The sequence below is a fragment of the Culex pipiens genome, chromosome 2, assembly GCF_016801865.2.
Source record: "Culex pipiens pallens isolate TS chromosome 2, TS_CPP_V2, whole genome shotgun sequence".
Lineage (NCBI taxonomy): Eukaryota > Metazoa > Arthropoda > Insecta > Diptera > Culicidae > Culex > Culex pipiens.
In genome coordinates, this window is record NC_068938.1 from 73,310,521 (window position 1) to 73,325,297 (window position 14,777).

Below are 14,777 nucleotides of genomic sequence, written 5' to 3' on the forward strand. Positions count from 1 at the left end.
GTGTGTGTACCAGGTGCATATAATCAACGCATTATATGTGTGGACTGGCCCCCTCTTTCACGCGGAGTACCCACGCATCACAGACATTGGCGCGCACGTGGTCCCCGAGGGGGCGGGGGAGGGTTGTTATGATTTATGAAGGCGTAGATTACACAACATTAGGCCCTCGACCGTCGTTGTGGTTAATGTGCGAGTGTGGGTTATCCGGCCGGGTGATGGATCCCAGGGTTTGTTGGAACGAGAGAGGGTTCGTCCTCCCGTGTTAAGTACCGGCGTTCAACGGAAGTGAACCTCCTTGTGTTTGGAGTAGAGATCCTGTTTGGGATTGATCTCGCTCACTCTGGAAGGATATGTGAAAGCACAGATTTGTCTTGATGGATAGAGGTCGAGTGGCAACAAGTATCCTTTTAACATGCTGATGGATTGGGATGTTAAGCTAGGGATGATTAATTTGTATTTTAGGATAAGTTTAATAGTTTGATAATGAGGTTTTTTCCCCAGCGATGGTCTTTATTTAATTTCATCGCCAAAATGAAAAATTTGTAGAGCCTGATTATTTGGTTTTTGTGATTTTTTACAAAACATATATTTTTTAAGAGCTTATGTCTTATTTCTTAAAATACCTCAAGATTTAGAATAGCTAACCGAATTGAAAATGAAGAAAACTAACATTTTTTTCGTCTAAACACACATTTTGGCTAAACCAATAATTGGGTCGTTAAATTAACAATAACAAATTTGTGATATTATTGTTCACAACGATCTATGCCATACTTCCTAAGTAACAACTCCCTTGACAATGACCCTCTGGACAAGCCTAAAGGATTTAAGGATTTAAATCAATTTAAAAAAAAAAAAATACATTGCAACCCTTCTTGACAGAAAAGCTTCTACTTGACAGCTCCTTCCAAGGGGACCATAGTTAATTCATCGAAAAAATGTTGTCCTGTATTTGTTTTGCATTTAAATGAAAAGAAGTTACAAGAAATGGTTTTTAATCGTGGTTTGTACCGATGTACCGGTTTGTTTACCAATGGCTCTTACGGCTTTTGAAAACTAATCCGAGATATAAATTTCCATACAAATTTGGCAGCTGTCCATACAACAATGATATATGAAAATTAAAAAAAATTGTATCTTTTGAAGTAATTTTTTGATCGATTTGGTGTCTTCGGCAAAGTTGTAGGTATGGTTGAGGACTACACTGCAAAAAAAATGATACACGGTAAAAGAATTTGATGATTTTTTATTTAACTTTTTGTCACTAAAACTTGATTTGCAAAAAAATACTATTTTTTTATATGTTTTAAGGAGTTCCTTGGCCGAAATAATTAGACCCGTATTTTTTTGTTTGTCCATTAGGGTGACATACGCCGTGTAAGGGTGGTCCGAAAAATGGCAATTTTCGTCATTTTTCGCAAAAACCACTTTTTTCAAAAAATCATATCCCCGCGACATTTCATTGGATTTTAGCTGTCTTCAATGCAAAAGAAAGGTGATTAGTTTGGCTATTTAGGAAAAATAACAAAAAGTTTCAAAAATCTAGTTCAACATTTGAAAAGGTCGTATGAAAACTTAAAATGCTGTTTTGAAGGTCTCGGGACCAAAGAGCCTATGTCTGAAAATAAGTTTATCGGATTCCTCGGAAAATTTCACATAAAATATAAAAAAATGGTAAAGTTATGTTTTCGATACTCTGAGATACGATTTTTTGAAAAAAAAAACTGGGTTTTTTCGACGCGCCATGCGCAAAAATAGAAAATTGACAAAAACGGAAAAAACTACTTTTTTCACTAAAAAACTGCAATAGTTTTAAAATTTAAAAGGTGACCTATACATGTTAGGGTACCAAAATTTTCGTTATTGAAATACGCAACTTTTGGTACCCTAACATGTATGTCAACTAACATGTATTGTCAATTTTCCATTTTTGCGCATGGCGCGTCGAAAAACCCAGTTTTTATTTTTTTAAAATCGTATCTCAGAGTATCGAAAGCATAACTTTACCATTTTTTGATATGTTATGTCAAATAGGCTGAAATAGACATAGGCTCTTTGGTCCAGAGTCCTTCAAAACAGCATTTTAAGTTTTCGTACGACCTTTTCAAATGTTAAGCTAGATTTTTGAAATTTCTTGCTATTTTTCTCAAATAGCGTCTAAGACAGCTAAAATCGGATGAATTGGCGCGGAGTTATGATTTTTTGGAAAATGTTGAAAACAAAAAAAAGTCTAATTATTTCGGCCAAGGGACCACAGAAAAGTTTTGAGCCCGATCGGAGAACTTTGTTTTCGTATCATGCTGTTTTCGTGGGGAATTGCTAAAGTAATAGACATTTTCAGGTAACTTTTTTGAAAATAGTCGCAGTTTTCGATTTTTTTTTAATTTGTGCACATGTTTGCCCCAAAAAAATATTTTCTGAAAACTTGAGAAAATTCTCTATATTTTACTTTTTTGAACTTTGTTGATAGGACCTTTAGTTGCTGAGATATTGCCATACAAAGGTTTCAAAAGCAGGAAAATTGATGTTTTCAAAGTCTCACCAAAACAACCCACCATTTTCTAACGACGATATCTCAGCAACTTATGGTCCGGTTTGCAATTTTAAAATATGAAACATTCGTGAAATTCGATTTGTAAATTATGAAAACAAATATTGTTTTCAAAAAGATCGGAAAATTTCACGAATGTTTCACGAAATTTCCCTGCAAAGGTTTCAATTGCATGGCAATATCTCAGCAACTAAAGTTGAACTAAGCAAAATATAGAGAATTTTCTCAGCTTCAAAAAATATTTTTTTCAATTGTGGGCAAACATGTGCACAAATTAAAAAAAAATGGAAAACTGTGACTATTTTAAAAAAGTTACCTAAAAATGGCTATAACCTAAAAACAGTGCAATCTATGAAAAATTCACTAAAGTATTTTTTGAGTGCAAATTTGATTTTACATCGAAAAATGAAGTTAAAAAATTTTTACGACCAATATTTCGATTTTTTGAAAAAATCTGTATTGATTCGAAAATTTATAACTCGGTCAAAGATGTTTTGCACAACCTTTAAATTTCTGAAAAGCTGGCATTTCATGTCCCCTTAAACATATCAAAAACTAAAAAAAAAATAAAAAAGTGTTTTTTTACAAATCAAGTTTTAGTGACAAAAAGGTAAATTAAAAGTCACCAAAATTTTTTTAACCGTGTATCATTTTTTTCGGTGTAGTTCTTATCCATACCTACAACTTTGCCGAAAAAACCAAATGGATCGAAAAATTCCTTCAAAAGATACAGATTTTTGAATTTTCATCTATCATTTTTGTATAGACAGCTGCCAAATTTGTATGGAAAGTTATATGGGCAAACTAATGATGCAAAATGGCTTCTTTGGGCATACCGAAGGCACCAAAAAAGTTTCAGCCGGATTAAAAAATTCAAATAAAATCGAAAGACCAAAATCTGAGAGAATTGCTCCCATCTCACAGAAAATCCAAATTGTCGTGCTATCTTGTCACACGTTGCTTTTTGAAGTTCCAAGAATGTTTGACGTTTTAATGTTTGACTATGAATAAACAAACCGTGAATCAAGCAATGTAAACAATAACAAACACGTTTTGTTTGGTTGACCATACTTGTTTTAGCTAAATCTAGTTTGAAAGTTTTTTATTTTGTGTTAATTTGGACAAAAAAGAAAAGAATTGTGCGTTTTCAAAAATCTAACGTAAATAAATCAGTTAGATTGCTTAAGAACCCTCCAACTTTAACCAATTAAGCACATCACTCTATTACCTCGCAACACATTGGCTTCAAGAATCTTGTGTAGCACGATGCCATCACTCACTGATGCTGCACCTGCCACAAAGCGCTCAACTCGGATATCTTCTCGTATGATGATTCGCGATGATTTGATGAAAATGCAACACACACACATACGTATGATGCGTTGCTTATCAGAATCAAAATCAAACAACCCACGCTCGTATGTGCACAGGTAATCGCAAAATAACATACAATTACCTCTCATCAAGCAATACGCCCTCCGTGGTACTTCTAGTACCTATGGTTCCAGTCCGAGCCTGGGCCGTGTAATCAGCAAAGAGCTAATTAAAAGGTTCATATCGTATGCATATTTGATGGGTGTACGGATCAGTCGAGGGCAAAACTTCGACCCATTAGGCCTGATATCCGAATAATTTTATTTGATTTTAGAGTCGGTCTATTTTAGAGTCCCTTTTCCCTAGTCACTAGTTTGAATCGTTGATGTAATGTTGATATAAATTAAACTAGGATTATGTTGGTTATTTAGAGAGCACTTGCTCTTGCAACAATTTTGGAAATGTGATCAGGTAAATTATAATATTTGACTTGAATAACGAACTTGTAAAATTATCAAATTTATTTAAGCTACCCTTGCGCTATACTGAATGCAAACGCCTAGAATTATACTACACCCGGTAGAGTAAGCCGTTACCGTTACTTTTAGCTGTTTGAATTTATGTTCAGAAAGCGTGCTATAAATTGCATTGCCACTTAGATGCTTCGCACCAGGCATATACAAGAAAGCAGTTTATACACGTTTTGAGTTGTTTTCTTGGGAGCTTAAATTATGTTTAAGATACTTAACTGTTGTTATATTTTGTTTACCGAATATTTATTAAAATTTTGTGAAAACAGTACACTGTTGTTACATCAGGAAAAATAGTAAAAAAAGAACAACATTTTAAAAAAGTTTAAATTAGACAAATTTCACAAATGTCAGGAAATTTCATCAATGCACAAAAATCTATGTGTATTCAGAATACACAAATCTATGTTTTATACTTTGTTCCAACTATTTTTTGACAAACTTTGCGGATTAATACCAATTAACTACAACTTATTGTGGTATCAGTAAAAAAATTCTTTTAAAAATAATTAGTTTTATCTGTTTCATTTTTGAATTAATTGTCAGAGTAAGAGAGGTTGTATTGAATTATATTGGCAGACAATTATGGATTTTTTTTTTATTTTTTTTTAGAAGAGGAATGCTATAGCAGTTATTCCAACAAAAAGTTCAACAAGTATGATAGTAAAAAACTTCCCATGTGATGTGAAAAATATCACCAAACATTGATGACTTAACACTTTGAAAACCAGATCTACAAGATCGTAAAAATCTACCAACTGCAGGCCGTTTCACAGTAACAAGCAATGTTCGAAATTCTTCATGTTCTCTTACATAACTCACGTACGACTCAATTAGCTCACACACTGACTGCAGATCGGTCAGCTTAGCCCCCGAAAAAAAAACACCTCACAAAAAAGCCCATGTCATTACCAATTCACATCAACCGCCTCCGATAATGCGACTTAATTTCGTACTCCAGTGAAAGCTCTCCAAGCTACCGGTCGCTCTCAATCACGTACCTTAAGTGAGTCATAAATTTTGTCTGAGCTGCCCCTCGCCCTCCCTCTCCCTCTTGCTTTCCCATCGTTTTGCGGAAAGCTTAAAACGAAACTGAAAACGGCAACACGCGGCGCTTAACGTAAGCTTAACCTAGTGCGCATCGGCTGATGGAGGAGTGATACCTGCAGTTATTCTGAAGAAAATTGCAATTTATTTTTACTTCTAGTGTTGAACGAATAGAATAAAAATAAGTTTTATTAAAAATGATTTACATAATACCATTTTCCAGATAAATATTTATACACGGAGAAAATAAAAAGCAACAGAGTTTTTAAATTCACACGATTGTTTTTACATTTTTTCTTATAAAAATAAACCCGGAGATTTTCGTGCAAGACTAAATAACTATCCATTTTTATTCTTGACCATATAATGTCCTAATAAAAGAAAAGCCAAAAAAATTAGATTGAAAAGCGGAAAATTTTTTTTTTGTATTCAAATTAGATTAAAATTTTATTTAAAATATATCGTTATATAATATATCGTTATATAATTAAGCTAAGGCTACCAACTGTACGGATTTTTCCTTTCCATACGGATTTTCGAACCTTTTCACGGATTTTTAACAGGCCGGAATTTTTGTAGGGATTTTGATATGGTCGAAGCTTTTGTTAACTAGAAATTTTTATTTTTCTGTGAGTTTCATTTAAAAAGGTAGAGTTTTCCGGGGTTTCCTCAATTGAAACTTGATTATCAATAATTCTAGAGTTTTTTTTAACTATTGTCTTTCATATGTTGATAGAACCTTTAAAAAAAACTCTAGAATTGTTCTTTTAGAAATTCCTTACTAAATATATTTATCCATTTCAAAAGGCTTTCTAAAACTTGTGAAAACATTTGAACATTTGAATTAACAAATCGTGAGTTTTTTTAAAGGTCCTATAAACTGTTGTGATTCACATGTTATAGGACCTTTTCAACTCTGGAAAAGTGTTCGTGACAACACTAAGAACGATATTATTCGTAAAAGCAAACTTGACATTTCGTAAACTTTTAAACGTTTAACAAAAAAAATTAAGAACATAATGATTTGATTCAAATCACGGTTAATTTTTGGAATACTTTTAAACGTGCAAGTCATAAGCACTCTGATAGCATTTTTTGAAATTTGTTAGCTGTAAAAACGACACAGTTTTAAATTTTTAAATCTCAAATTTATTAAATTTAATTTATCTAAATAATTCATTGACAGTTTTTGTTACACCATGGTGTCATATCGGCAAAGTGTACGGATTTTTGCTCAGCAAGAGTTGGTAGCCTTAGGTATAGCATAAACAAGTATTATCCATCGTTTCCAAATCAAAATACAAAAAAGATTGGTTTCAATTATTTTGTGGTTAGCTTTTTTGCTTTTTTTTCATTTGATATGTTGTTTTTTTGAACTTGACTCATTTATTCATGAATAGGGCCATTAAATTTTTTTTTCTCCCTCAGCCCTTACAGAGTAGAGAACCCAGTTGGATCTGAACTGTTTTCAGCTAACTTAAATTCAGGGCCAGAATTTCAACATTTCAATGATAAAATAGTTGGAAAACTAAGTAAACACCAGTACAGATGATTTTCCACTTTCAGATAAAAAAGAAAGTGACAAAAACAAAATAACGACGAAAATACTTTTTGCGGTACCGTCCAGTGGGGCGAAAATGTCCAATTTATATTTGAATAATTTTCCAACTGGCAAGGTTTGTCTCAAGATTATTAATTTCAAAATATGTACTGTAGTAGGCCACACAACGTCCATGCCCTATTAGATTGTTCAAAAGTGTTTCAAGAGCGAGTCCACGAACAGGGCATGCCCCTTTGTATGGGACGTCGCTTGGACCTCACAAATCTGCCTGAAATTTTCAGGGATTGTTTGTATATATAAAACTAGTATCTGGCCAAAATATGAGCACTCTAGGTCAACGGGAAGTGGGGTAAAACGGGACACAAAGTTTTATGGTTCAAAAACGTCAAAAATATTAAAAAGGCTGTAACTTGGGCAAACCAAAGCTAAACTTCAAAATGCATCTGAAAGGGCTTACAAATCCAACAAAATTCGGGGTGAAGCATCCCAGTTGTTTAAATCTAAAGCCAGTTATTAGCATTTTAGTTAAAAAAATAGCACCATTTTTAATCTAAAATAGAAAAGTGTCCCATCCAGATATCGACTCGATTCGACTTGGAGCTTGTACGGGATACTGAGACTGAGACTTATCATATTCGTGTTCCTGAGACAATTTCACAATAGAAACATGCATAAAAATGTTTACTTTCATTCATTATTACCCTTTAAACAATTATAGTTAAGCCCTTTCAGATGCATTTTGAATTTTGAAATTTGTACTATGGTTGATGGTGTATTTTTTTAAAAAAAAGAGAATAAAAAACAATGTTATCATTCGGTTGAATATATTTATAAACTTTTCAACAAAATTCATTTACATATTAATGAAACTTGATAAAAAGTTAGATTATTGCTTACAATTCCATCAAACTAGTTTTGTTACCTATTTATATTGCGTTTTAAACAGAATACGAAGCACGAATAAAAAGTTTTCACATTTTATATAAAACTAGTTCTGCTGAAACACCATAAATTTGATGATTCTTTGAATTGTTTACATAAAATTTATTATTAAGAAACGAATTTTATCTTCCCCTAGGGAAAACTTAGAATTTCTGCGTAGTTTTTTTTTTTGATAATTTTGGTGTTTTCGGGGCATACATAGAATATTAAGAAACTTGTTTTTCTTGCGGTAACAAAAAATGCTGTTTGTTGATTTTTTTAGAAGTTGATACTTCGTTTTCATTAAAAGGGGTTTTCTTCATAAAATAATGTGGGATAATTGTAGGATTTAACTTCAACTAAAATTGGAAAACAAACGTTTTGTGGAGTGAGCTCATAACTTCCCAGAGAAAAAACTCACACGCGTGTCCATAAATTCATTCACAATAGGGAGACGCCAGCGAGATGGAGAGAGAGAAATGAAAAAGGTGTTTTCACAGCCTTGACCTTGACCATCGCGTGTGTGTGTGCGCATTTTGAGTTGTTTGCGTTTCCGCTCTGACATAACTGATTTTTTATGCTCTTTTTCATGCGCGGCGATCGACGGCCAGCGCCGGCAGCAGAAACGGTAGCATAAAGCAGACAAAACCAGCAAAAACCACACGAGGAAAGAAGGAAAAGAAGTCGATTGTGAGATAACACGAAATCGTTTATGCTGCGCGAGCACTGACAAAAAAAGAAATAGTCGCGCGTGCAATTTAACAATCGCGGGGTGCGAAAACGAAGTCAGAATTGCAACCGGGGGTCTTTTGGTTTGGCGCTGTTAGGTGGTTGATCAAGTGGCCCAGATTTTGACCGGCGACGACGACAACCGGGTTGGCCAGACACCATTGCGTGTGTATTGTTGGTGCCCTCGGGGGAACGAGGTGCGATCTCGTCGGCGACGATGGGAAAAAACACCCATTTTTTGGGGCCATTGTTAGGCAAATTTTATGTTCAATTTGGAAACGATTTTTGATTCAATTTGGACGAGTTTGGGCTTTTTGTTTTGGTGTTGTTGACAAATGGTTTTGAAAACATTGTGTCAAGGTTATAGTTTCTTTAAGAAGAGCTTATCATGCAAAGTTATACCTGTCTTGATAAATAAATTATTGAAACTCACAAACAATATACAAAGTGGCTTCTTTAGTACCGATTTTCTTTTGTAATAAGTCAACTGTCTGATCTTTTTAATTGAAATGATTCATTAATGTCAACTTTAATACACCTAACATCTTAAAAGGTTTTAAATGGACCAAGGTTAAATTTTGACACAGTAAAACTATAAAATTTATTTCAAAGGTTTTTTTGTCACTTTTTAGCTTAATTTGAATTATTTGTTCCATTAAGGTCGTTGCAAATAACCAACCAAAGTCGAGTCGAGTCGGGATGTTTTTGTATGTTCATAATTCAATTATTCGGTGTCCCATACAAACATTCGGGTAATCGATACTTTCGGAAAATCGTGGTTTCGGAAAACCTAATTTTTCTGTTTGTTTTTCTATCAGAGGTTTTTTTTTATTTTTTTTATTCTATCAGAGGTTATATCGCAATCAATCTCCAATGTTTTTGAAGCAAATGGATATGGGTCATTCCGTGTCAACTGGGTACACTTTTGGACTCGACCTTCACCGATTTAGACCAAACTTGGAGGGAACGTACACCTATCGATAATTAACAGAAATATAGAGCGTCCAATTTCCCGTCCCAGGAAAAAAAAATCCTGGGAATTCCCGGGATTTCCCGAAAAATAATATTCCCGTTTCTCGGGAAATTTGTAAATTTCCCGGGAATTCCCAAAATTCAAGCGAAAGTATACTTTTTCTTAAATTTTTGGAACATTTTTTTTGAAAATGCTCTGAAAAAATAATAAATGAACAAACTCAACATGATTTGTATTGTTTGGTTTTTATATAATTAATCAGATTATCAGAAATTATGATACAAGAATTATTTCTGATAAAATTAGTTTTTGAAGAAACTGGGAATAGATCTTGCTTAATGAGTATTAAATTATTACAATTAGGTAAGCTTTTAACAAGATGTTATTTCATCAAAACAATATTAAGTCCTTACCTCCAAATTAAAATTGAGATTTTTTTACGTTTTTGTTTACCATGACCAACTGAGATGAAAATCTAATTTGTGCAAAAAGAATGAATTCAATTGATTGAATACCTAGTACTAAAGAAATTACAATTTGAAGTAAAAGAGCACTGGTGCAACTACAGGTGTTAGAGGGTTAAATGTGAAAAATAGAAGACTTTTTGTGGAATGATGTTAATTTATCGTATAATTTAAATCGTATTGCATAATAATACAGAAAAATCATTGAAAAATTACTGTCTATTGTTTGTTCTCAAAAAATGCAAAAATATATTCAAAGCTTGCTGCATTTATTTGAAAACATTGGGTTGTTTACAGTAAAACCAACACTAAAAAGCTTTACCATTTGTTCAAGAGCTGAAACCAGTCCAGGTCATGAAAAACATAATTTCTGCATGTTTTTTTTTCTCATTTCAATAAACTGGTCACAGAAGCAAGTTTAAAATTTCTCATCAAAAAATACCAAAACACATTTTTTGTAGTTGAATGATTTTTTACATGCAGTCAAGCTGTTAATTGATCTTCACACTTATTTAAACCATTAATGTTGATGTCCTATACAATTTTGTTGCATAATTTTTATTAAAACCAAGATCATAACAATGTTCAATAAATTTAAAATTTCCCGGGAATTCCCGGGAAATTAGCTGAAAATTTCCCGTTTCCCGGGAAATTTGTAACCCCGGGAAATTGGAGGCTCTACAGAAATATCAAGTTTGGTGCTTATTGGACCTTTCCTCTTTCTATGGCACCGCCCTCTTTTTTGACGATTGACGATCTAAAAACCTTTTTATTCTTTTACTCGTTACTTTCCAAAATTCAACCATAATTTTACATAAGAATCAATGTATATCTCAAACTAACCCAAACTATTGCCGAGAAACAGCCCTTCAAAAATAAAAACTTGAATTAATTACACAGAAAAAAAAAATCATGGTAATATTACATCTGGGAAGGGTTACATCTTTTATGTCAGAAAGAAATGTGTAATTTTACCTCTGGAAATGTGTAATTTTACCACTTTTCTGTTGTAATGTCACTTTTTCAGTCTAAATTGAGGTAAAATTGCATTATAAAAGTGGTAATATTTAACCTTCTAAAATAAAAGCTTCAAAATGTACATATTTTTCACTGTGTATTCAAAAATAAGCACAAGACCTACGCTGGCGTTCAAGGCCTACTTTCAGGAGTTTGCAATGCAATGCACTGATACATGGCGCAACCACACAGCTTAAAATGTAGTAATCCAGCTGCATGTAAAAGTGCTGGGTGTAAAATAAATATTGCATTATTTTATGCAATTTTATGTAATTTTACGCCCTGAAAAATGTAGCCCATCAGTATGGGAAACCTACTTGACCGAAATGTCAAGCTCATATATGCGTTTATCCTTCCATATTTTTATCGGTCTGATGGCCGAGTGGGCTAAGGCGCCAGTCCTTACTGTTGGTGCTGGGTTTGAGTCCCGTCGGTTGCAACTTTTTTTTTGTGTTTACAAAAATTGTACATGCAGCGTGTAATATTAAGTGTTTATTTTGACGAAGGTGATGTGCATGCTTTTGCATGCGATTTTACCATCGGATTTTTTGCTGTGCAGTTATGCATAGAAAATTAAGAGTTTTTTTATTTTTGAAGGGCTGTTTGAACATGGTCAAACTTGACCATGACACTTACAGCTATTTTTTTTATTTAGCAAAAACTCACTATTAAGTAACTTTAACTGGAAAAAGGTGAACATATTTTTCGATTACAATTTTGATTTTAGATCAAAACGTTAAGTCAAAACAGTTTTTTACCATTTTTTGAAATATTCCGAGTCCTAGGTACATTGTTTGATATCTCGACAAAATAAAGTAACAAACTAGTTATGGCCTATCTACAATCACTTAGCTTAGAATAGTTAAGTAAAGTAAAACTTAGAAAATGTACACAACTTACGGCCGTCATCCACAATCAACTTAGAAAATTTGCTGGGCTGATATACGTTGCTATGCAGTTGTTTGTTTACCTTTGATATGGAAACGTCAACTTACCGTAGATTTTGAAATTTTCCAAACCATACGTCAAGTTTCTAATTTTATTCCTTTTCATTGTAGAAGATCAGATTCATTTCCATTGATTCAAACTCCTAAGCTAAGTGAAATTTTCTAAGTTAAGTGATTGTAGATAGGCCATTACTGCCGCTAATCATTTTAGCAACGCAACAGTCACTTTTGCAACATACACTTTAAAAAATATTTTCAACGGCCTTATTGCAAAAAAAGAAAGCTATAATTTAAAATTATTTAGTTTTGGTAATACCAAATGAAAGGATCGTCAAGTTTAATTAAATTTAAATTAATTACACGCTTTCATAAAAATGAGAAGAACCCTATTTCGAATATTCGCAATCTTGTTTCTTTGACTGGCATCTCAATAACATTCAATAAAATTACTGTAAATAATAATAAAATTGCATTTTAAAACAGATACACATTGTATCAACACTCTATTCTTTGCTCCTCGAGCCTTCTCCAGACCCCCTTACGTCTTACCTTGACACAGTTATGACCATCATTTGAGCCCTACACGTGTGTTGGCGCATCACGCCATCTAGAGGGTACCCCCACAGACTCCAAGTCACCTTCATCTCTCGTAAAAACAACAACAGCCTTTACGGCCGGCCCGTTCCGTTCCTTCCTCTTGAGCCTCTATTCAAACAGTGGGGTAATTTGACACATGTGCCGGTCGAAATACCGCAACGGAAGCCATCAATTGGGTCCGCTCCGGGTCCGACATTTCGGTTCGCACACTTTCAATTTTTCTGACGCGCTGACCTTCCATTATTCCCGTCCCGCGATTTGCGAACGTTAGTAGCTAACGCTAAACGCTAATTAGCATAAATCGTAAAGACCCTTTACCGCGTTGATGGACACCGAATGGCCCAAGAAGTGACAATCATCTTTGCTGGAAGATTTTTTTGGAAATTATTAAATGAGATTTTCGGAGACAAAATGGCAACACTGTTGAGTATTTCAGTTTTCAGCTTTTTTTATTTGTTTTATTACATTTTGCTTACAACATGTAGGCAAAGTAAAATAATTTATTTACATTGGTCAACAAGTTGAATAATGAACGGCTAGCGTAGAGAGCTATGGGCTTTTCCGCGAGTCCGTCTGGGGCGGTCGGTGAAAAGATGAGTATTCTCTCTGTTTAGCGGTAGCGGCTACTAATAACAATTTATGTATGTAAAAAATAGTAGAAAAGTTGTCCTCACAAATCGAGTGATTTGGACGCGCTGGAAGCGTTGAGATATACAAGGATCACAATTATAGGAGTAGCTTGAGCTTGAGTAGGTTGGGATTAATAACTGGGATTTGTAGGGGAGTTTAACGGTGGTCTACTCGGACTAGAACCAGTCTTGTTTAGTGCCACGAGTGAGAGATCTCGGAGTAGGAGTGGCTGTGGTGGGGCTCCCAGCCGTGGGACTTGACGACCACTGGGACGGTCTTCTCGACGTACACGGGCTTCTTCACGATGACTGGGTAGGGCTTCTCAATGTGGACTGGGTATGGCTTGGGCACTTCGACGTACTCCTTGACCTTGTACGGCACCTTGACTGGGTAGGCCACTGGTTTCTCGATGTAGACCGGGACCTTCTTCTCAACGACAACTGGGACGTGCTTCTCGACGGTCACTGGGTATGGGACCTTCACCGGGTACGGGACGTGCTTCTCGACCTCATATGGGACCGGGACGTGCTCCTTCTTGATGATGGTGGTTACATGAGGATCTTCCCATCCGTGGGACAACTTCAGAGAGGGCTCCCAGCCATGGTGCGACGACTCGTATCCGTAGCCCAGATCCCACAGGCCACGCTTGTCCTGCTTCTTCTCACCTTCCGCCGGGGCCGCCGACTTCTCAGCGTCCTTCTTGTCCACCGCGGCACCAGCCACGATGGCAACGACCATAGCACAAACAACGAAAGCCTGCAAGGCACACAATTAGATTTTTCATTAAGTTTTCTAGAGTTTCACTATTAAAAGAGTTGCAAGAGTTGAAAAACTATTTGTTTTAAACTTATTCTTGTGTTCAATAACAGTTAAGTTGGCAACACTTTGGTTTTTGACAGTTTCGCAATGTTGCCGAAACTACTGCATGTTTTTTTTTGATAAAGTTTGTGCACAATAATCAAGAACCACTTTAAGTTAGAACTTATATTAATTTTATATTTATATTAATTTGAACTGAATCTGATCTTCCCACAAGTTTTTCAAAAATCACAAATTAAGTAACTAGAGTTCTATTTTTTTTTTGGAAAATAACAACTACTTATAAACGCACCTTCATAATTCAACTGTTTAGGCGTAGGTAATGTAATACTGTTAACTGTTCAAAGCTGACTGATGGCTTCTCAAACTTTTCCCAACATATTTATACAAACACACAGCGAGCCGAGATCGGGCTCGCGCCGAAAATCATCCGCCAAACACAAAAGTGGTTGGATTTTCAGCCTCCTACCCCCCCACGAGCAGCATAAGCCGTTGAGAGCGAGCGAGGGAGAGCGCAAGACAGCGTGCTTCCCTCTCCCGTTTGCGCGACAACATTTTCGCGGATGACCCCCGCCGCCGCCGCCGGTTTAGCATAATAAGTGCGCACCGGACGGTTGGTCGTTTTTTCGCGTACCACTACTGGTTGGTGTCTCTTCTAGGTCTTTGGATTGGATGCA

The 14,777-nt window shown here is 35.0% G+C and overlaps 1 protein-coding gene across 1 annotated transcript; it reads right to left on the bottom strand.

Annotated features, from left to right (window-relative positions):
- Positions 1-13,081: 13,081 nt before the first annotated feature.
- On the bottom strand, positions 13,082-14,525 carry LOC120423208 (uncharacterized). The gene is made up of 2 exons (XM_039586916.2): positions 14,393-14,525; positions 13,082-14,037 (listed from the first exon to the last, which is right to left on the bottom strand). Exons 1-2 carry the CDS (start codon positions 14,396-14,398, stop codon positions 13,474-13,476), a joined length of 570 nt encoding a protein of 189 aa, XP_039442850.1. The 5' UTR covers positions 14,399-14,525; the 3' UTR covers positions 13,082-13,473.
- Between the last annotated feature and the right edge of the window lie 252 nt (positions 14,526-14,777).